This window comes from Theropithecus gelada, chromosome 3 (assembly GCF_003255815.1).
Source record: "Theropithecus gelada isolate Dixy chromosome 3, Tgel_1.0, whole genome shotgun sequence".
Taxonomy (NCBI): Eukaryota; Metazoa; Chordata; class Mammalia; order Primates; family Cercopithecidae; genus Theropithecus; species Theropithecus gelada.
The window spans coordinates 23490377-23513662 of NC_037670.1; the positions used below are offsets into that span (position 1 = coordinate 23490377).

Genomic DNA, 23286 nt, shown 5'->3' on the forward strand with positions numbered 1-23286 from the left:
TGGGAGGATCCCTTGAACCCACGAGTTCAAGACTAGCCTGGGCAACATGGTGAGACCCTGTGGGCATGGTGGCACACACCTGTGGTCCCAGCTACTTGGGAGGCTGAGGTGGGAGGATCACTTGAGCCTGGCAGATCAAGGCTGCAGTGGGCTGTGATTGTGCCATTACACTCTAGCCTGGGAAACAGAGCAATGCCCTGTCTCACAAAAAAAAAAAAAAAAAAAAAAAAAGAAGTTTAAAACTAAATACAGGTCACAGCTATTGAGAAAAAAAGTATTATGTATTCCTGCGTGTTACTCTTTTTTTTTTTTTTTTTTTGAGAGAGAGAGAGAAAGTCTCGCTCTGTCTCCCAGGCTGGAGTGCAGTGGCACAATCTCTGCTCACTGCAACCTCCGCCTTCCAGGTTCAAGCAATTCTCCTGCATCAGCCTCCTGACTACCTGGGATTACAGACACGCGCCACCATGCCCAGCTAATTTTTGTATTTTTAGTAGAGACAGGGTTTCACTATGTTGGTCAGGCTGGTCTCAAACTCCTGACCCCAGATGATCCACCCACCTCGGCCTCCTAAAGTGCTGGGACTACAGGTATGAGCCACTTATTCAAAGTGTTACTCTTATTCAAAGCTTTATTGTTTTCCTATCCATTGCCTCAAGTCTCTCAGTGATTAATTTTATTCTTTTATACTGAATACATGTTTGGAAGCTGCCTCAAATCTTGGTTGAAAGGAATATAACAACATGAGTAAGTGCAGGAACTCTGGTATCAGAAATTCTGATTGATTCCCAGAGTACACGCTTACCAATCATTGTTAAAAGATTACATGAGATACTGCGTTAATAGTAGTAGTAGTAGTATTAAGTTGGTGAAATGTAATAAAGTAAATCTATGCTATTTCCCAAAAATGCCATATATAAAGTTCTGAAAGCTTCTTTAGTTAGCCAACTCTAGATTTCAAGGCAAGAAAGATTTTCTTATAGTTGAGTGAATTAGTCTTTTGCTTCAATTTAAGACCAAATACCTTCTTCAGAATTTCAGAAGGCTGAAGAACAATTCATCATTATCTTTCACTTGATGCTACCAAATATATGTAGAAAATAATGAACATAAAACAGGTTTTCAACTCCCAGTTCTGCTGGGGTTATTATGGCAGATTAGAGGCCCTGAAAAGCTGTCTCAAAAAAAAATTTTTTAACCCAATTAAGAAAAAACTAAAAGTATAAATACACTGCTGAGCTGGCAGAAAAGACTCCGGCCAGTGAGAGCGTGAATCCTGAGAGTAAGCACGCACCAAAGCCACCATGCGTGCTGAGAGTTTCTGACACACACACGACACCTTTATCATCACGTTGACACTGAAGAGGAAAAAGGAGGAAGGAGATAAAGCCCAGAGCCTCGTCAAGGTGGGGAGTTTCATAAGCACACACACCAGAACTCCAGAGGGTTCTGCCTTCAAAGCAAATGTGAATGAGAAATAACCCTGCCAGGCAGAACGGAATGGAAGGAAACTTCCCTGATTCAACTTTGCTTCTGGGTGGAGGGGAAAATATTCTCCTCTGAGAATTTATAACCACAAGTAGCATTCACGAGAGGTTGCAGTTCAAATTCCCATGCTATGTGTGATCCTAAAAAATCTTAAAAGGAAATCTGAGTTTAAGATGTGTCTAAGTTTGATGCAGAAATAAACTCCAGGCCTCAAAGAGTATCCACCGCTGTGATTTGAATGTATCCGCCAGAAAGCATGTGTTGGAAACTTAATCCCCAGTGCAACAGTGTTGGGAGGTGGGGCCTACGGGGAGCTGTTGAGGCCATAAGGGGGCCATCCTCATGAACTGATTGAAGACGTTTATAAAAAGGCTTGAAGCTCGGAGTTGTATCTCTCCCTTTCTCTTGCTACTGTGATGCCTTCAGCCATGTTTGACGCAGCCAGAAAGCCCTCATCAAATGCTGTCCCTCGATCTTGGACTTTCCACCTCCAGAGCCATGAGCCAAATAAACTTCTATTGTTTATAAACTACCCAGTCTGTGGTATTCTGTTATAGCAGCACAAACAGACTAAGATAGCCACAAACAAAGTTTTTAAAAATGAGCAGTTTGAAGTCAAAAGTTATAATATAAATAAGGGAATAAAAAGAAAATATGAGTGAGAGCAAGAAGAAATAACAGAAGGTGGAATTAAAAATCAGAATCAGATATGGGAATTATCAGGCAAAGAATACAAAACAGCTATATTTAATATATTTAGTGAAATAAAAGAAAAACTTGAAGACAGAATAAATACCTAGAGCGAACAATCAAGCAAATTTAGAAAGGAACCAAAAAGAACTCCCGAAAATAAAAAGACATAATAGCGGAATTGTAAAACCCAATATGCGGATTAGACAAAAACACCTGAAGAGTAAATTAGCTAACTGGAAGATGCAATCAAATCATCCAGGCTGGGTGTGGTGGCCCATGCCTATAATCCCAGCACTGTAAGAGGCAGAGAAGGGAAGATTGTTTGAGCCCAGGAGTTCAAGACCAGCCTGGGCAACATGGTGAGACTCTGTCTCTATTTAAATAAATAAATAAATAAACAAACAAACAAATAATCTAGAGAGGAAAAAAGAGATGAAAAATGTGGAGGAAATATTACTGTATGAAAACAGTGTGAGAAGTTCTAACAAATGTCTTATAGGAGCTCTTGAAGAAGCAAATAGAGATAATACGGGAAAACCTAAACTCAAGCATATAATTGCTAAACATTTTCTTTTTTTAATGTTTTGAGACAAGGTCTCACTATGCTGCCCAAGCTGGTCTCGAACACCTGGGCTCAAGCAATTCTCCCACCTCAGCCTCCCAAAGTGCTAGGTTTATAGGCATGCACCATCTTGCCTGGCCAGTTACTAACAATTTTCTAGACTTATTGAAAGATAACAACCCTTAGTCTCAGGAAGCCCAGTAAATAATTCTAAACTAGATAAATAAAAATAACTCTAAACCTAGACACATCGTAGAGAAATATTATTAAAAGCAACCAGAAAGAGAGGAAGAAGAGGAGGAAGAGGAAGAAGAAAAGAAGAAAGGATGGACAGAAGAAGAAAGGTAGGAAAAGAAAAAGGAAAAAAGAAAGTTTCCCAATAAAAGAATAGTGATGAGACTGACAGCTGACTTCTCAATAGCAACATAGAGGCCAGGTGAAAGTAAAATAATAATTTCAATGTGTTTAGAAAAAAATAATAATCAGCCCAGAATTCCAGACTCAGTAAAACTATTTTTTCAAGCATGAAGGTGAAAGAAAGACAGTCATCTGGAAAATATTTTTTTTGTTTGTTTGTTTTTGAGACGGAGTCTTGCACTGTCGCCCAGGCTGGAGTGCAGTGGCGCAATCTCGGCTCACTGCAAGCTCCACCTCCTGGGTTCACGCCATTCTCCTACCCCAGCCTCCCAAGTAGCTGGGATTACAGGTGCCCGCCACCCCACCTGGCTAATTTTTTGTATTTTTAGTAGAGACAGGGTTTCACCGTGTTAGCCAGGATGGTCTCGATCTCCTGACCTTGTGATCCGCCCACTTCGGCCTCCCAAAGTGCTGGGATTACAAGTGTGAGCCACCGCGCCCAGTGAAAATATCATTTTTTAAACAAACAAAACCTTAGAGAAGTTACCGCCAAGAGACCTTCACTTAAAGAAACTTATAGGATGTATTCAGGAAGAAGAAAATAATTCCAGATGGAATATCTGAGGTTCAAGAAGATAAAATTAATAGTAAATATGTGGGTAAATCTAAATCTGAACAAACATTGACTGTACAACCAATAAAGAGAAATGCCTAATTTGTGGAGCAGGATGAGAGGCCAACTGAAATACTGAAAAACCAAACACATGTAAACAGAGAGAGTGATTAGGGTTAAAGTGTCTAAAGGCCCTTTTTAATGTTTGGGACAGACCGAGTGCGGTAGTTCACATCTGTAACCTCAGCACTTTGGGAGGCCAAGGTGGGCAGATCATCTGAGTTCAGGAGTTCAAGACCAGCCTGGCCAACATGATGAAACCCCATCTCTGCCAAAAATACAAAAAAATTAGGAGGACACGGTGGTGCGTGCCTGTAATCCCAGCTACTCGGGAGGCTGAGGCAGGAGAATTGCTTGAACCTGGGAGGTGGAGTCTGCAGTGAGCCAAGACTGCACCACTGCACTCCAGCCTGGGTGACAGAGTGAGAATCTGTCTTTCAAAAAAAAAAAAAGTTTGGGACAAAAGTAAGGATACTGATTATCTTTAAGTATGTATGTTAAAATAGCTAAGTTAACCACTAAAGGGATAGATTATTTGAATTGAGTAAAGGGCAAAATAAAATTAGAAAAAAGAGACTTTAGTAAGTAAAATTACATCAAGAAAGGATTTTTAAAAATTGCAAAACTGAGAAAAATTAAAAGCATATAACAAAGTAGAAGAAACTCCAAATATACTCATAATTTCAATGCGTGGGTCAAAAAAGAAAGGTATAAATGTTTTAACATTTATACTTAACGATAAAGAAAATACTGCAGGCCGGGCGTGGTGGCTCACGCCTGTAATCCCTGCACTTTGGGAGGCCAAGGCCAGCGGATCACCTGAGGTCAGGAGTTCAAGACCAACCTGGCCAACATGATGACAGCCTGTCTCTACTAAAAATACAAAAAATTAACCGGGCATGGTGGCGCCTGTAATCCCAGCTACGCGGGAGGCCTGAGACAGAAGAATCACTTGAACTCGGGAGGCAGAGGTTGTAGTGAACTGAGATCAGGCCACTGTACTCCAGCCTGGGCAACAAGAGCAAAACTCCACCTCAAAATATAATAATAAATAAATAAAGTAAAAACAAAACAAAACAAAAAAAAACAAAAGATATCAAAATACATGGAATGAACTGACAGTACTCAGGGAGAAATGTCTAGCCTTAAATATTTACATTAGAGAAGAAAAAAAGGTTAAAAGTGAGCTAAGCATCTAACTGAGGGGAGAAAAAAAAACAAAGTGTATAGAAGCAAAAAATGATAAAGGCAAGAGCAGAAATTTTAAAAATAAGAGAAAATTTAGCTATAAAGATATAAATATAGAGAGATCAGAAAGAATCAATAAGCCAAAAGACCAAAAACAAACAAACAAAAACTATGAGCAACATAAATTTAAAAAAAAAAAAATCACAGAAGACACAATAGAAACGTTAGGAATGAAGAGAGGACATAACTACCTGTTTTAAATAGGTCTTAAGAATACCTTATTTAAAACTTTGGGGGATGTTGATAATGGGGGAGGCTCTGCATGTGTGGGAACAGGGGGTATATAGGAAATTTCTGTACCTGCCTCTTAATTTTGAAAAAAAATGTTATACTAGACTTTAAAACTTAAAAACAAGCTCAAGGCTGCCATGGACCATGAAGGCAACACTGCACTCCAGCCTGGGCAACAGACAAAGACCCTGATTCTAAAAAACAAACAAACAAACAAACTAGCCGTCTTAGAATTTATGGAAACAGAATTATGAAAACCAACTTATGAAAAAGTAGAAATCTAAATAGTCCATTCCTTAAGGAAACTGAAATATTTCCCGCAGAGAAGAGCCCAAGCCTAGCGAGCTTCCCAGATGAATGAGAGGCTCTCTAGAAGAAAATTCTATTTCTTTGGGAATAGGGGATTGCAATGGGAACACATGTGTCATAGTAAACTATGTGCATATTCAGGGAGGTAAAAGAAGACACAGGTTTTTAAATGAAAAATAACGTCTGGACATAGTGACTCACACCAGTAATCCCAACACGTTGGGGGGTCAAGGCAGGAGGACTGCTTGAGCCCAGGAATTCAAGACCAGCCTCAGCAACATAGGGAGATGCCATCTCTACAAAAAATACAAAATTTAGCTAGGTGTGGTGCCACACACCTATAGTCCCAGCTATTCAGGAGGCTGAGACAGGAGGATTGATCAAGTCCAGGAGGTTGAGGCTGCAGAGAGCCATGATCATGCCACTGCATTCCAGCCTGAGTGACAGAGCAAGACCCTTTCTTTCCAATGACTATCACTGGTGCAGAGGGCAAGGGATGTGATCAGGGAGAAGCACACAGAGAGCTTCCACATTTCTGGTAATAGTATCCTGTCCTTCTTAAACTGGATGGTGCATACAGTGGTCATTCATTGTATCATTCCTGTTTAAATTATGTATTTCTTATCATATACAGCATATTTCAAAATAAATTTTAGGAACATAACATAGTTTGTTCAGTAACATCGATATGTTGAGAAGCCCTCTCCCCACCCTAATTAGGTTTGCATCCTGTGTTTCCTTACAGCCCTGAGTGCCCGGAGACACTCGTTCCTCTGCTAAACGGGCACCTCTGTACTGAATGATCCGGGTCCTCTTTGGTTGTGTTCAGTCAGGCCCAGGCTATCTTGGTCCCAGGCAGGCACTCTGGCCCTTACCTGGGCTAAAATGCACAGATGCCAACTTGTCATCAACAGATGCGTCTGCTCTTTCCAGTTCACATTCCTCTGTCAGGCGGGGAGCCTGGCCTCAACTGTGCCTGGCTTCCAGTGTGGTGTCTCCTTTCTCAGTCTAACAGTTGTCTACCCTGGCTCTCAGGATAATATCTTCATTTGCTCTGCGTAGAGTAGCAGAAGTTCAAACTGGCAGAGGCAGGAAGGCACTGAGGACTACCCTTGACACCCAGTCCCCTCACTGCCCACTGAAATCTACTGCTTTTCTCTGGGGTCTCCTTCCACCTGTTGCCATCATCAGGCATGGCATAGGGTTGACCAAGAATCTTCAGAAGCCAAGGAGACCACTTAAATAATAGTTATATACATTTTAATCATGTAGAAAGGACACTATCTAGACTGATGTTATTTTAAGCCTGCATATCCTTCAGAACTTTTGAGTCTCCTTTTAAAATCTTAGCACACAATAAAAATAATGATTTTTACTTACTTTCTGGAAACAAAGCCCTGTTCTTCATGAATGTACTTTTGTAAGTGTGTCCATAGACCACAGAAAAGCAAATTAAGCAAAGCTTCTCGTAAGATAAACTACAAATACCTCTCTGAAGGTAGAAATGAAAAGAATAGGCCAGACGCGGTGGCTCACGCCTGTAATGCCAATACTTTGGGAGGCTGAGGAGGGCGGATCATGAGGTCAGGAGATCGAGATCATCCTGGCTAACGCGGTGAAACCCCGTCTCTACTAAAAATACAAAAAATAAGCCAGGCGTGGTGGCGGGTGCCTGTAGTCCCAGCTACTTGGGAGGCTGAGGCAGGAGAATGGCATGAACCCAGGAGGTGGAGCTTGTAGTGAGCCAGGATCATGCCACTGCACTCCAGCCTGGGTGACAGAGCAAGACTCTGTCTCAGAAAAAAAAAAGAAAAGAAAAGAAAAGAAAAAATTTCTTTCCAACAACTTGATTTATTAAGTACGATCTATAAACTCCGGGAAAAAAAAGAAGTGATCTTAAGGTGAAATGAACTATCAAATGTATAAAACAAAATTGTTGTTATAACCATAATGCCCAGAACAGTTTTCAAACTAATTAAAGTTACACAAATTCATCTTGTATCTATAGTAAGACTTTATTTCTACAAGTCAATTTTATAAAAGTGAAAACTTGCTGGGCACAGTGGCTCACACTGTGTAGTCCCAGCACTTTTGGAGGCCAAGGCAGGAGGATCACTTGAGGCCAGGAGTTCCAGAGCAGCCTGGGCAAAATAGGGAGACCGTCTCTACAAAAAACTTAAAAATTAGCTGGGTGGAGTACTGCACTCCTGCAGTCCCAGCTACTCAGGAGGCTGAGGCGAGAGGATCACTTGAGCCCAGGAGAAAGAGGCTACAGTGAGCTATGATTGCACCACTACACTCCAGCCTGGTCGACAGAGAAAACTTACCATGTTCCTGTGCAGATACACGTGTGTGCACACTGCAACGCTGAACAGAATTCCTAGCTAAATGTATAATATTTTTGAACACGTGACCTCAATTCTTCAAAATAAAAGAAAGAACCTGAAATAATCCCCAAAACTTCTGAATCATCATGATATTGTTTCTGTCCTTTTCTAAATCTTTTTTTTTTTTTTTTTTTTTTTTGAGACGGAGTCTGGCTCTGTCGCCCGGGCTGGAGTGCAGTGGCCGGATCTCAGCTCACCGCAAGCTCCGCCTCCCGGGTTCACGCCATTCTCCGGCCTCAGCCTCCCGAGTAGCTGGGACTACAGATGCCCGCCACCTCGCCCGGCTAGTTTTTTGTATTTCTTAATAGAGACGGGGTTTCACCATGTTAGCCAGGATGGTCTCGATCTCCTGACCTCGTGATCCGCCCGTCTCGGCCTCCCAAAGTGCTGGGATTACAGGCTTGAGCCACCGCGCCCGGCCTTCTAAATCTTAAATATTGATTATTCATAATGGATCTACCATCCAGCTATTGGATGGTAGAAACAGATCATGACCTGACAGTTGTGAACAATTTCAAATGCTGACTCAAAATTAATCTGGTTTAGAAAATTTCTTTTTTTTTTTTTTTGAGACAGAGTCTCGCACTGTCGCCCAGGCTGGAGTGCAGTGGCCGGATCTCAGCTCACTGCAAGCTCCGCCTCCCGGGTTTATGCCATTCTCCTGCCTCAGCCTGAAAATTTCTAATAAACACACACACAGCAGGATTTTTAATAGAAGCACGTACTCACCCCACAGTACTGCTCCTCATTGAAGATCTGGGGAGGCAAAGGAATCCCATTTTGAGGTTTTTTCTCTCCAGGAACATTCTCTCTCATCCACCTCCTATTGTCTTCATCTCCAGCAATATCTAATTCCTTAAAGTCGATTTTATTCGCTTCCAAAAAACCCACTACTTCTTGCTGTTTCTTCCTAATCTGGTCAAGAGTAGAGAAATATTATTAGGCTGTTTATGAAAAATATTTTGTTTACATGTACAAAAATTAAATCCTTCCTCTAGTTACACTATACAACACAAATAACTTTATTAAGTATTCAAACAAGGAAAATAATAGAATCACACCTCTTTGTTATAAAGGGTCAACAAAATGACTATTTAATTTCTGAAATTTTAGTATCATCAATGTTTAAATTATTATATAATCAGGCTGGGTGCGATGGCTCACACCTATAATCCCAGCACTTTGGGAGGCCGAGGCAGGTGGATCGCCTGAGGTCAGAGGTTCAACACCAGCTTGGCCAACATGGTGAAACCTCGTCTCTACTAAAAATACAAAAATTAGCCAAGCATGGTGGCACACGCCTGTAATCCCAGCTACTTGAGAGGCTGAGGCAGGAGAATCACTTGAGCCTGGGAGGTGGAGGTTGCAGTGAGTTGAGATCATGCCACTGCAATCTAGCCTGGGTGACAGAGCAAGATTCCGTCTCAAAAAATATATTAATTAATTAATTATTGTGTAATCAACTGTTAAAACTAAATTTGGGCTTTAGAAGACTCCGTAGGAGTCCTAGGTAATGAACTGCAACCTAGCTTAGTACGTAAACAAACTGAAAACCTAACTAGAAATTAGCCTTTGTAACCAGAGCTGAGTTTCAGTTAATGACAGCAGACAAGCTTTAGCCAATCACAGAAGGTCAACTGTTAAACCACTTTCAAATAAGGCAAACACTGAGTTAGAACCAACCTAGCTATCTGTACCTCACGTCCTTTTTCTGAATGTCATCTCCTTTTCTCTGGCAATAAATATAACCTGCACGTGTAGTGGGGCAGAGCTTTGTGAACCATTTTTTGGCCTGGACTGCTGCCAGATTCTGGAATCACAGAAGCCAATTAAGATCTACAAACGGCCGGGCACAGTGGCTCACACCTATAATGCCAGCACTTTGGGAGGCCGAGGCAGACAGATCACCTGAGGTCAGGAGTTCAAGACCAGCCTGACCAACATGCAAAAACCCCATCTCTACTAAAAACACAAAATTAGCCAGGCGTGGTGGCACATGCCTTGTAATCCCAGTTACTACAGGGAGCCTGAGGCAGGAGAATCCCTTGAATCCAGGAGGCAGAGGTTGCAGTGAGCCAAGATTTTGCTATTGCGCTCCAGCCTGGGCAACAAGAGCAAAACTCTGTCGGAAAAAAAAAAATCTACAAAACTAGATGAGTTGTAATGTTGTCTTTTAACATGACCTAATTGGAGTAGAGACTCTCTCGTATCTTTTTTGCAGTCTTCAAAATACTTTTAATTTTTTGCAAAGCTTTAATGGCCAAAAAGTAAGTAAGAATTAGGAAGACAAGGGATTGGGAAAAGGGAAAGAAGAGAAAAAAGAGGCCAGACAATGTGGCTCATGCCTATAATCCCAGGAATTTGGGAGGCTGAGACAGAAGGATTGCTTGAGCCCAGGAGTTTGAGGTTACAGTGTGCTGATTGTCCCACTGCACTCCAGCTTGGGTGACAAAGCAGGACCCTGTCTCTTAAAAATAAAATAAAAATTTTGTTTAAAAAAGAAGAGAAGGCCGGGTGCGGTGGCTCACACCTGTAACCCCAGCACTTTGGGAGTCCGAGGCGGGCAGATCACGAGGTCAGGAGTTCGAGAACAGCCTGACCAACATGGTGAAATCCTGACTCTACTAAAAATACAAAAATTACCTGGGCGTGGTGGTGTGCACCTGTAACCTCTGCTACTCGGGAGGCTGAGGCAGGAGAATCGCTTGAACCTGGGAGGTAGAGGTTGCAGTAAGCCCTGCACTCCAGCCTGGGGGCCAGAGTGAGACTCTGTCTCAAAAAAAATTTTTTTTTATTTACTTTTTAAAAAATAAAACAAAAGAATAAAATAAAAAATATACTTTACTATGAAATTCAAATATCAAGTATACCCACACTAAAATGCATTTCACTCAGTTATGAAAATAAGAGTATTAGTCACATTGAACTAAAAGTAGCTTTAGAAATATTACAGGAGATTAAAAAGCTCACACAGAGATTACTGGAGGGGAAGGGCACAAGCTAGGGCTAGAAAAAGCTGGAGGATGTTTCTCCCAGCACATAAAAAAGCCACACAGCGAAACAACCCTTTTCTCCCACAGATGCCTCCTTTCCTGCTCACACCTGGCTCCTCTCTGAGAGCAGTGTAGTCACACCTAAGGGAACACGGTTGAATATCCTTTCTCTACCTGTGTAATGTGTAATGACCGTATCTGCCAGTAGCCATTTCGTACCAACGTGGCCATCCCTCAAGCTTAGAACTCCTTCCCCATAAACAATTACAAAAGCAATTACAATTTTCTCTCTTCAAAGAATTCACTCCTGGAAATGTGTGATGTCATCTTTTATAAACACTGGCAAATAAGTTACAGCAGACTCTGTGGACCCCATTTTAATAACCACAGGGAGAAACTGACAGAAAGTGTAATCAGGCCAGGTGCGGTGGCTCATAACTGTAATCCCAGCACTTTGGGAGGCTGAAAGCAGAAGAATCGCTTGAGCCCAGGAGGTCAAGACCAGCCTGGGCAAACAAATTTTTGTCGAGAGACCACATCTCTACAAAAAATTTAAAAATTAGACAGGGGTGGTGCATGCCTGTAATCCCAGCTACTCAAGAGGTGGGAAGATCACTTGAGCCTGGGAGGTGGAGGCTGTAATGCTATGATCACACCACTGCACTCCAGCCTTGTTAATAGAACAAGACCCTGTCAGAAAGATAAAGAAAGAAAGAAAGAAAAAGGCCCAGGCGTGGCGGTGCATGCTTGTAATCCCAGCACTTTGGGAGGCTGAGGTGGATGGATCACGAGGTGAAGAGATTGAGACTATCCTGGCCAACATGGTGAAACCCCATCTCTACTAAAAACACAAAAATTAGCTGGGCATGGTGGCACGTGCCTGTAGTCCAAGCTACTTGGGAGGCTGAGGCAGGAGAATTGCTTGAACCCGGGAGGTGGAGGTTGCAGTGAGCAGATATTGTGCCACTGCACTCCAGCCTGGAGACAGAGACTTCGTCTCAAAAAAAAAAAAAAGAAAAAGAAAAAAAAAGGAGGAAGGAAGGAAGGGAGGAAGGGAGGGAGGGAGGGAAGGAGGAGAAAGAAAGGGTAATCAGATAAATAATCAATCAACAGTTATTTATTGAATTTCTACTTTGCACAATACATTGTGCCAAGTCCTTCATGTGAATAGATTCTTAAACTGCTTGTTTGGGTGAAAAAAAAAAGTACAGAACTAATTGGTGCAATATAGATACAGAATACACTCAGGATAATGAGGCAAAAGTATGGCCATTTATTAAGAGTAAGATTAAAACGTGGCCGGGTGCAGTGGCTCAGGCCTGTAATCCTAGAACTTTGGGAAGCTGAGGTGGGCAGATCATCTGAGGCCAGGAGTTCGAGACCAGCCTGGCCAACATGGTGAAACCCCATCTTTACTAAAAATACAAAAATGAGCCAGGCATGGTGGCGCATGTCTGTAATCCCAGCTACTTGGGAGGCTGAGGCAGGGGGATCACTTGAACCCAGGAGGCAGAGGTTGCAGTGAGCCCAGATCATGCCATTGCACTCCAGCCTGGGTGACAGAGTGAGACTCCGTCTCAAAAAAAAAGAAAAAAAAATGACAGATTTAGGCCAGGCACAGTGGCTCATACCTGTAATCCCAGCATTTTGGGAGGCCGAGGTAGGTGGATCACCCGAGGTCAGGAGTTTGAAACCAGCCTGGCCAACATGGCGAAACCCTGTCTCTATTAAAAATACAAAAATTAGCTGGGTGTGGTGGCACTTATCTGTAATCCCAGCTACTCAGGAGGCTGAGGCAGGAGAATCGCTTGGACCCGGGAGGCAGAGGTTGCAGTGAGCCAATATTGCGCCACTGCACTCCAGCCTGGGTAACAGAGCAAGACCCCGTCTCAAATTTAAAAATAAAAATAATAAATAATAAATAATAAATAAATAAAACTTTAAATATTTTCTTTGACATGAAAATATCTAATATCTCAATTTTTTAAAGGCTTCTCATCTCATATAAAAACAACTCATAAAAATGTTTTACAGAGCACAAGGGCCCCTTGTCATTTTCATGTGCCTTGTTTACAAGAAGGACTACACTTTGAGGGTTTTTTTTTTTAAATTATTATTATTATACTTTAAGTTCTAGGGTACATGTGCATAACGTGCAGGTTTGTTACATATGTATACTTGTGCCATGTTGGTGTGCTGCACCCATCAACTCGTCAACTTTGAGGGTTTCAAACAAATGCTGTAAAAGGTGCATGCCTGTCCCAAATCTAATATCTGGATGCAAACCCTCTTTGAACTAAACTCAACTCCTTTCTTAGAGATATGTGAACCAAAATATCTATTTTATTCACTTTTGCCAAATTTAATGACTCACGTATAGGGTGTTAGGGTGTTTCTTTGGGGATTTTGTTTCTTGTGTTTTGTTTTGTTTTGTTTGAGACAGGGTCTCCCTCTGTTGCCCAGGCTGGAGCACAGTGGCACGATCTTGGCTCACTGCAGCCTCAACTTCCCCAGGGTCAAGTGATTCTCCCATCTCAGCCTCCTGAATAGCTGGGACTACAGACACACACCACCATGTCTGGCTAATTTTTGGTATTTTTTGGTAGAGATGGAGTTTCACCATGTTGCCCAGGCTGGTCTCAAAATCCTGGGCTCAAGTGATCCACCTGCCTCGGCCTCCTAAAGTGCTGGGATTACAGGCAAGACCCAAGACCCACGTTGCCCAGCTGGGTGTTTCATAATATAAGGAAAGGTAAGACAAATCTGGATACTTAAGCCCTAGAACCAAATCACCTCCAAGACCAAATTACATAACTATATAATATATAATAATCTTATATACAGTAAGATTTATATATGTAACTGTATTATAATCTTACATATAAGATTTATATGTGTAACTATATTATAATAATCTTATATATAAGACTTTTTATATAACTATAATATCTAATAATCATATATAAGATTTTATATATAACTATATAAGATTTTTATATAATTTATATGATATAATATAACATACATAATTTATATGATTTATATATAATTTGGTCTTGATGATTTGATTATATATGGTATATATAGTATATCATATGAATTAATATCAAGTAGTTTTTAACTTTTTAAAATTTTATATTTACTATGTTAATTTTTAAAACAAAATTGACATAAAGTCAATATATATATATATATATATATATTTTTTTTTTTTTTTTTTTGTGAGACGGAGTCTCGCTCTGTCGCCCGGGCTGGAGTGCAGTGGCCGGATCTCAGCTCACTGCAAGCTCCGCCTCCCGGGTTTACGCCATTCTCCTGCCTCAGCCTCCCAAGTAACTGGGACTATAGGCGCCCGCCATCTCGCCCGGCTAGTTTTTTTTTGTATTTTTTAGTAGAGACGGGGTTTCACCGTGTTCGCCAGGATGGTCTCGATCTTCTGACCTCGTGATCCACCCGTCTCGGCCTCCCAAAGTGCTGGGATTACAGGCTTGAGCCACCGCGCCCGGCCAAGTCAATATATATTATAAAAGTTTATATAAATAAGGATACAAATCACATATAAACATATAAATGGTAAACACACATTTAATTTAATTAACACTTACCATCCATATAAAAAAGAGAATGGAACTAAAAACATTAGATCAGTAAATTAAAGGCTCTGCTCACCACAATACAACACTGACTGAATCTGTAAGACTCAGGACAACAAAGGTATCGCAGTTTGGGGCAAGCATGGACGAATAAATACAGATAGACAGAAAGGTGTGGAATGATGGAATTTCTCTTAAACTTCTGGCAAATGGACTCCGGTAATTCCCCAGGATCACGCCTATGAGAACCAAAGGAGGCGGCGAGTGCTCCCCACCAAAGTGCCCTCCTTCAACAGCTGTACTGTGGATGCCTGGCCTCCGCGCCTCCGCATGGAAACTGCTCCAAATTCCACAGCTTCACGGCTGAATTTTCAACATTACAAAATCCCATCAGACCTGATGACAGGTTGCTGGACTAAATCATCATTTTAATTAACCACATTCTCTACACATATTTTCCAACCTGTCCATAACTATTCATGCCATTTTATAAAGCACTTATTCCCTTAGATCTTTTCAGAGATCACTTTGCTGTTTCAAAGAGTTGAGATGCCTTCATTTTAGGCAGTTTTACTTTTAATTAACTATTCAGAAGGCAATTCCTTTATTCGGTTGAAACCCCTGTCTGCTTTTTCTCCAAAGCCTTCTAAGATACCCTCTTGCGAGCCTGAATTGGCCTGGGAAGCAGCTGGCCCAGGTCCAAGCCACCTCACCAACATTATTTCCATTCTACCAACCATGCCTCAGGGCATGGGAAAAAAGCTCTATTTTATTCCGCCAAGTTTGGAATAGATGAAAAACATTTCCAAAAGTCTTGACTTATGTTTCTTCTATTAGAAAGGCAAAAAGAGACGGAGACAATGGGAGGGGAAGATGATGTTACGATTAAGCCTCACGAGACAGGCAATTGCATCCAGGTCCACTGCGGGACTGTTGGACACATGGCATTGTGTTAAGTGCTGTTTCTCAGCCCTCTTCCCCAAAAAAAGAGAAAAAGAAGAAGAAAAATGAAATCTGTTTGCCCCCTGTGATCCCCCAAACACCAGTCATTTAAACAGGGCCCAACGCGTTGCTCATCAGGTTATTCGGGGCACTTGAGCTCTGCCTGGGCTGAGAGCCTGCAGAAAAGGGTCTTAGGATCCAGGCCAGAGAAGGGAAGAGGGGAGTGAACACATGAGCTAACCTGGATGGCACTGTCGTCTTGCTGTACCCTTATGTCCTGGCTCTAGCATGGGGCCCCTCTCCTCCAAAGTCCTCCCCGTCACGGGGTCCCTGATCAAGAAGCTCCTCTGGGCCTGCAAAGCGCAGCTCCTCACAGCACCTGCTGAGCTGACTCAGGGACACAGCATCAGCTCTTGGAAGAGTCCTTCCCTTTACGGCCCAGAGGGAGGGCTGTGCACAGCACCGCATCAGTTCCCATCATGGACACACTCCTACTCTTCACCTTTCCCCCTTTGCCCCTTCTCCACCCTCCAGGGTGCCATGGCCCATGCTGGCCCCCCAGGCTGCACTGTCTGTCCTGGGTAGGATCTGGGGGTACTTGGGGTGTGTGTCATTGTTTGAAGCCTTTGGGACCTCAGTGAACACTCAGAGAGCTCCATTTTCCTATCCTGTTACATTTACTTATAAGAAAGTACTGTTCTCTGTCCTAAAGTCACCCAGACACTGTTAGCTACTAGACTGTGTCGGAGTGATCTGACAGCAGCGCCTCTTCATGCTACTCACTTGGCATCTCTCGTTTATTGTCTTGTACAGTTAGGAGACTTTCCAACTGAGATCACTGTACTGTAGTATAAAGCACACTGGATTTGAGTCAGAGACGACCTGTGTTTCCATCCTAGCTTGGAAGGCTGCTTTCTTTTTTTTTTTTTTTTTTTTTTTTTTTTTTTGAGACGGAGTCTCGCTCTGTCGCCCAGGCTGGAGTGCAGTGGCCTCCTCTCAGCTCACTGCAAGCTCCGCCTCCCAGGTTCACGCCATTCTCCGGCCTCAGCCTCCCGAGTAGCTGGGGCTACAGGCGCCCGCCACCTCGCCCGGCTATTTTTTTGTATTTCTTAGTAGAGACGGGGTTTCACCGTGTTAGCCAGGATGGTCTCGATCTCCTGACCTCGTGATCCACCCGTCTCGGCCTCCCAAAGTGCTGGGATTACAGGCTTGAGCCACCGCGCCCGGCCGAAGGCTGCTTTCTGAGCAAGGGCTCTGATCTCCAATTTCTTCATCTGCAAACTGGATGTAACAGTGCGTTCCTCATGGGGTTTTGGTGGGAACGAAGATGATGATGCATGGAAAAGCATTCTGTATCTCAGGCTGAAAACCTACACTGTCAGGCACCATACAGCACACCACCATCCCAGTGCACTGTCACACCGGCCATCCAGATAGGTATTTGGATGGCTATTTTATAACAGTGCTGAGGCTCCAATAAATGAATGAATTTTCCAGGAATGACATTCAGACTGATCTAATTCAAGAGTCATATTTTTCCCACGATATTTACACTGTCAATCAAGACGGAGAAAGGACTGAGAAGCCCAAGAGCCACCATGAGGGTCTGTCCTTAAAGATCAGTTCCGGCCGGGCGCGGTGGCTCAAGCCTGTAATCCCAGCACTTTGGGAGGCCGAGACGGGCGGATCACGAGGTCAGGAGATCGAGACCATCCTGGCTAACATGGTGAAACCCCGTCTCTACTAAAAAATACAAAAAACTAGCCGGGCGCGGTGGCGGGCGCTTGTAGTCCCAGCTACTCGGGAAGGCTGAGGCAGGAGAATGGCGTAAACCCGGGAGGCGGAGCTTGCAGTGAGCTGAGATCCGGCCACTGCACTCCAGCCTGGGCTACAGAGCGAGACTCCGTCTCAAAAAAAAAAAAAAATAAAAATAAAGATCAGTTCCAGGGGCTGTGCATCTTGGAGACAGCAGGGACTGTCCTGTCTCCCTTTGTCCCCCCTGCCACACTGTGGCCTTCTGGAAGAAAGGAGGGTCCTGGGAGAAGTCCCACGCCCTCTCCTGCTCGCCAGGGTCTCTTTACGCAAATCTGTCCAGAACGTGGTCAAATGTGCGACAGCTCTTTAGAGTCAACTATTAAAATTGAGATGTAATACACAGCTGCATGTATTTAATTCCTCAAAAGGAGATTACAATTTGCTTTTCCTTTCTCATTTATTTCATTCAACCAACAGAAGTCAGAATGCCCTTACTGATGAGGTGTCAGGCAAGAATCCATTTTTCAAATGTACAGGCTGAAGAAATAAGTAGGAAAGGCTTGGCAGACTGACTGCCACACAGTAGCATGGGCACAAGAAGCCACTCTGGGGTTTTCCTGCCAAGAAGCTTTTGAGTGAAATTTCTCTACCCATGAAAAATCATTAGCACTGACACCGTGGGGATAATCAATTCTCATTCTTATGGCTAAGGCAGAAATTCTCCCACGAATGTGCTTCTGGAAAATTCTTCTCACACATACTGATCATAGACCCCGATCTACTAAATAATATTAGCTAATAATTACAGTAACTAATAATTATAACTGAAATCCTAATTAATATTAACAGTAACTAATAATAAAAGTAACAATTATAGTAGCAACTAATATTAACTAATAGTAGCTAGTAAGTATAAATAACATTCACTAATCATTAGAACATTTCCTGAGTGCTGATAAACACTTGACACCATGCGGGGCACCGAAGCACGTCATTTCATCAGTCCTCATGACAACACTATGAGGTAGGCACTATTCTTATCCTCATTTTACAGACAAGGAAATTGAGGCTTAACAAGGTGAAATAACTTTCCCAAGGTCACACAGTTACACATGGCACTGAAACACTTGCTTAGGAAACCAAAATTAACTTGGCTTTTCCAAGACCCTGGGATGAACGTTGCGTCTCCAGGTCATCCGAAGCTAACTAAATTATGAGCCCAAACTTCAAGAACACAAGACATCAAATAAACCTAAAAAATCCACTAACTTATGTATTGTCTTCTGAAGAATATGTAGACCAGGTCTACAGACTACATAGAGGACTGGCAGGCAAGAGGTAAAGTTTTCAGCAATGAGCATCAACAACATATTTAAAGCCCACCAAAGCCATTTTCCTCCCAAAAAATATTTTTTATCCAAATAGCCAAAAAATGTACTTCTTCTAGATCAATTGAAAGTTTCAGCAGTCATCAATAGCCACAAAGGATTTTACAGAGTTTCACATTTGGAGTGGGTCCTCATCTTTTTCGGTTAACTTGTTCTAGAGATCACTAAAACAATCGCTGATCAGTTGTGCTTCGCAGAAGGCACAGCCAAGATATTTTCTCTTGTTTTCTTCTCACCCTCTCCGGAAACCTCTTGAACTTTTGGGGCTGGGAGTGGTGGCACTCAGCGGCTGCCTTTGGGGCTGTCACCCCAGCCAATGGCTTACTCTGGGTACCATCTCTGGCAGAGTGGCTGCTGAAATCCGAGCAGAAACCTGAGATCCTCCAGAAACTAGATATAAAAGGAAACAGCCGCCTTGCTCGTCTCTAACTCTTGGGTTTAATAAAACTGTTTTTTCTCTCCACAGCCTAACTGCTGCTAAAATGCTGGCCGAAATATCAGTCCCAGACAGACAGACACTATGTGTTCAACCCTAAAATCAAAGTCTTACCCATTTCCAAAGAGAAAAGTGTCACTTCATCACCCCTATTTCTTATGGCAGGTCTAGCCTGCACAGAATGAAGGCCAGAATTGAAGAGGTGGATGGTCTCAAGAAAATTAGACAAAGCACTGTTACGGAGGTCGGCGTTTAGCTCTTATTTTGGGGCCGTCTGAATGCCTGGAGTGTTTATAACTGTGGCCTGAGAGACGTTTGCTCTGGTCACTGTGACATCACTTTCCTCAAACAATATATTACACATGCTAACTTTACACTTTCAGTATGGTTACATCATTACATGGCATATACAAGTGATTACACCCCGGAGTCATTTTAGCAATCTGGTTCATCATCCGCTCCAAACAGTGTTACACAAAGTGTCGTTTATTTGCAATTTTAAATTAGTTTAAGCCCTGCAGAATGAATGGCAGAAACACACACAAAAAAGTCCCTGATTCTATGATATTCACAAGGCAACACAACACAAATCACATGTTAAAAGCTCTAGCGTCAAGCACGCCTCCTTCCTTGAATCCCTTTTCACACCCAACCATCCAGATTACACCGTTTCCATGCTTTTTCTACACTATGAAATCAAATGCAGAAAGCAAAGGGCGCACATACTTATTGCAGAGCCATAGCTGACTACACGCGAAAAAGAAACTGAAGGCCAACGTTGGCCATACTTCCAACCCTGAGTTATTCAGAAAAGAGTATAGGAAGAAAGAGTCCACCAGACACCTACCGCTATGGACCCAGAAGATGTAGCAACAAACACTTTGATAACCATTTCGACAGTTGGAAAGAGGACTCCCCCCAACACACCCCTGTTAGGGAATGCGCTGCTAGACAAATCCTGACAGTGACACGGGAGAGCAAGTGCCAGGTCGGGGCTGGCGGCAGCCCCAGGCTCCACTGAGCTCCGGCCCTCCCGCTCCAACTTAAGAGGCTCTGTCTCTCCAAGGAGCAGCAGAGGCATCTTGGGCTCCCCCCTCCATTGGCCCAGGAATATTTTGGGATCTGTCAGGAAAATATTTGATTGGCTGATAAAAGCAGCCACTGGACCATTTCCCTATCACTTTAAATGCCTGACAACAGTCCGTAAAAGGCCAGGCTGTGCTGTGCACCAATCGGAGACCTGTGCAGAGATGCCTTGGGGCAAAGGGAGGTGGAGCCCCGTTAAGAGAACAGCAGGAGGCGAAAGAAGTGAGGGAGGAGCTCTTGGGAACTGGAAAAGCCCAGAAAACACCACCTCAGTCTAGGAGGCGGCTGAGTTTACGGGGCTTTTGGCAAACAAATAAACTGGAAGGGTCAGAATAGCCACAGAGGCCTTTAAGTCAAGAGCAACGTCTTTGTTTTCTTTTTTCCTGGCAGATTAAAAAAAAATTTTTTTTATGTAAACTGTCATACAATAGAAATCCCTTTAGGAGTGGCGTGTTTCCAGTGTGCTCTCTTTCCCACCTGTTTCTCCTAAAGAACAGAAACGGACCAGCCATGGGCCATCTAAAGTTTCACTGACATCCAGGGAGGCAGGGAAACAGCTACTGGCTTGTCAATACTCACGACTGCAACAAGCCAATTGTCTCATTATTTTATTTACTTGTCACTGACTTGAAGTTTATTAACTGTTTTAAAGTCCTTGGGGGAAAAAAACTAAATAATCTGTTTATAATAGGCTCTTTGTTTATATAGGTACTTTGTGTTTATACATATATATACATAAACACACACACATATGTATTATATAAACATACACACTATATATTTATTTTTATATGTGTGTGTGTGTGTTTTTTTATACATTTTAATAGGAACTCTGAATTGTGTTAAAAGAGAAGGGCCAGGGGCGGTGTCTCACGCCTGTAATCCCAACACCTTGGGAGGTCAAGGCAGGAAGATTGCTTGAACCCAGAAGTTCAAGACCAGTCTGGGTAACATAGTGAAGTGCAACTTTACCAACAACAACAACAACAAAAAGAAACCCAGCCAGGCGTGTTGGCAGGCGCCTGTATCTGTATTTCCAGCGACTTGGAAGGCTGAGGTGGAAGGATCGCTGAGCCCTGTAGCCAGGAGTTTGAGGCTGCAGTGAGCTACGATCGCACCCACTGCACTCATCTGGGTGACAGAACAAGATCTCATCTCTAAAACAAAACCAAATCAAACAAACAAATTAAAGGAATACAAAATCTAGCAAAGAAGCCCAAATGCTAGCTACGCAAATTCTTCTGGTAGGTTTCAAAATCAAGATCAAGGGCATTAGGGACAAAGGATTAGTTTTTCAAGAAGCACTTGGGGGATATTTAGCTCTCTTAGCTAACTGAGTCTCTTACTGTCTCTCTCTCTGTCTGTTCTCCGGCTCCCTTTTTAAAATCCCCTGCTGCTCATCATGGGTTGGGTGGCACCGACATTCTGAGCAGAGAGGAATCTCCCAGGCTTCTGTACTCCCTCTTCATCTGAGTCCCAGAGCCCCAGAGGTATGTTTCCCCCGGCCTCAGGTAGGTGACTGCAATGAGAAAAGACATTCCAGTCCCCGGAATATCCCAGTTCCCAGAATATAACTTAAATGCCTCTCCATCACAATGAATGATTGAGGTGACCACCAAAATTTAACTTTTGGCTTCAACATGCAAAGTTAGCCGCTCCAAAAATAAAGTCCTTAATGAAGATGATTAATGGTTCCTCAAATTTAAGTCAGTAGAATTATAAATTTTATTTTAAAGCACACCAAGGATTACAGATCAGTTTAATTTTTCTTTTCTGCATTTTCAAAATTTCTACAGCATGTATTATTTTTTCATACAATTATATATTTTCACACCTTAAAGTCTGCCACATAAGCATGCCATATTTCTCCAAATATTCTTGAAGAAAGTGGGGGCATATTTTCTAATGACTTTGTAAGTTAGTAACATAAACTATAGCTAGATTATCATATGCTCTACAGAATACGCATCTCTTGATCATATCAGGTGAAAACTGCCCTCAATAATGACACCTCCTCCATCTGCAAACCCTGGGGAGAAATTAATTTCCTACTGAAATAACAGCTAACAATTTGTAGGTGTTGTCCACGTGCCAGACCTGCTCTAGGTGCTTTGCATAAACCACTCCCTTAACCTGTACAAGAACCCTAAAACTGTGTTCCATTATTATGCCCATTCACCATGAGGACACAGAACTAGAGATGACGGAAACAGGAAATGGCATATCCAAGACTTCAGCCCCACCCATTTCTCTCCACACCGTAAGAGAAGCTCCTGAGATGCTACCCTCAAATTCCTGGCGCTCCCTTTTCACTATGAATTTAAGTTTATTCTTTTCAAAATGACCATAAACATGTACAAATTAAAAATCTGAAAACTCCAGCTGAAAGATTCCTTCTAATTTATTTTTACACTAATGACACAAATGAGCTTCACCATAATTAACAGGAATACCGAACATTCCCAATGCATCTTAAAATAAAGCTCAAGGAACCCCTGACTTACAAAATCCACTTCAGAAAGAAGCTGTATAATTTAGTGAAGATGCAGGCAGCCAACCATTCAACATCTCCAGTGCTTGCTGTTTGCGTCTGTTCACAAAGACCAGGAGATCCACTGAGGAAGGAAAGGAGACTTTATTTTTAGAGGGAAATACAACCTGCAGATTGGGGAATGCAGCTTACAGGAAAAACCAAAAATGCACACGCTGTAGAAGGGAGGAAGGAGCTGGTATCTGTGTCTTACAGAGTCAGCCTTACATACATACTGAGCAAGGTTGCAGAGGATCTACTAATATTTATGAGGAAATGCAGGCATCTGTGCAGTGGGTAAACGTGTATGTATCATACATTCCATGCTCACTTTGGGGTGGAGTACTAGCATTAAAATGAGATGGAATTTGGCTCTTTACATCAACGGGTGAACTATAGGGCACAAAGACATTTTACGTGCAATTTCTGTAAGCTGGCGGAAACTGGCTTGAGGTCTGCAGCTGTTTATCAATAAAGAATGTTTATAAGACCAGTCCTTTGTCCAACTGGAGTGGTAGTAGGACCGCAAGGCATTGGCGGGGGTGTGTAGTGAGGGAGGGAATGTTTCCATCGGCTGGCATTAGACAGTCTATCGGGGTCAGCTGGAAATTTTCCAGC

General features: G+C 42.6%; 1 protein-coding gene across 6 annotated transcripts in view; it reads right to left on the reverse strand.

The window, feature by feature from the left end:
• SH3BGR (SH3 domain binding glutamate rich protein) overlaps positions 1-23286 on the reverse strand; it is a 64728-nt gene that overhangs the window by 38112 nt on the left and 3330 nt on the right. For 3 of the 6 annotated variants that reach the window (XM_025378241.1, XM_025378240.1, XM_025378239.1), the window contains exons 1-2: positions 19900-20205; positions 8675-8860 (exon numbers count right to left, since the gene is read on the reverse strand). In XM_025378241.1, coding sequence (XP_025234026.1) covers positions 8675-8860; positions 19900-20133 — 420 coding nt within the window. In that variant the 5' untranslated portion in view covers positions 20134-20205. Of the gene's footprint in view, positions 1-8674; positions 8861-19899; positions 20206-23286 lie in introns of those variants that run through there. The other 3 variants (XM_025378242.1, XM_025378243.1, XM_025378244.1) reach the window with 2 other exon arrangements.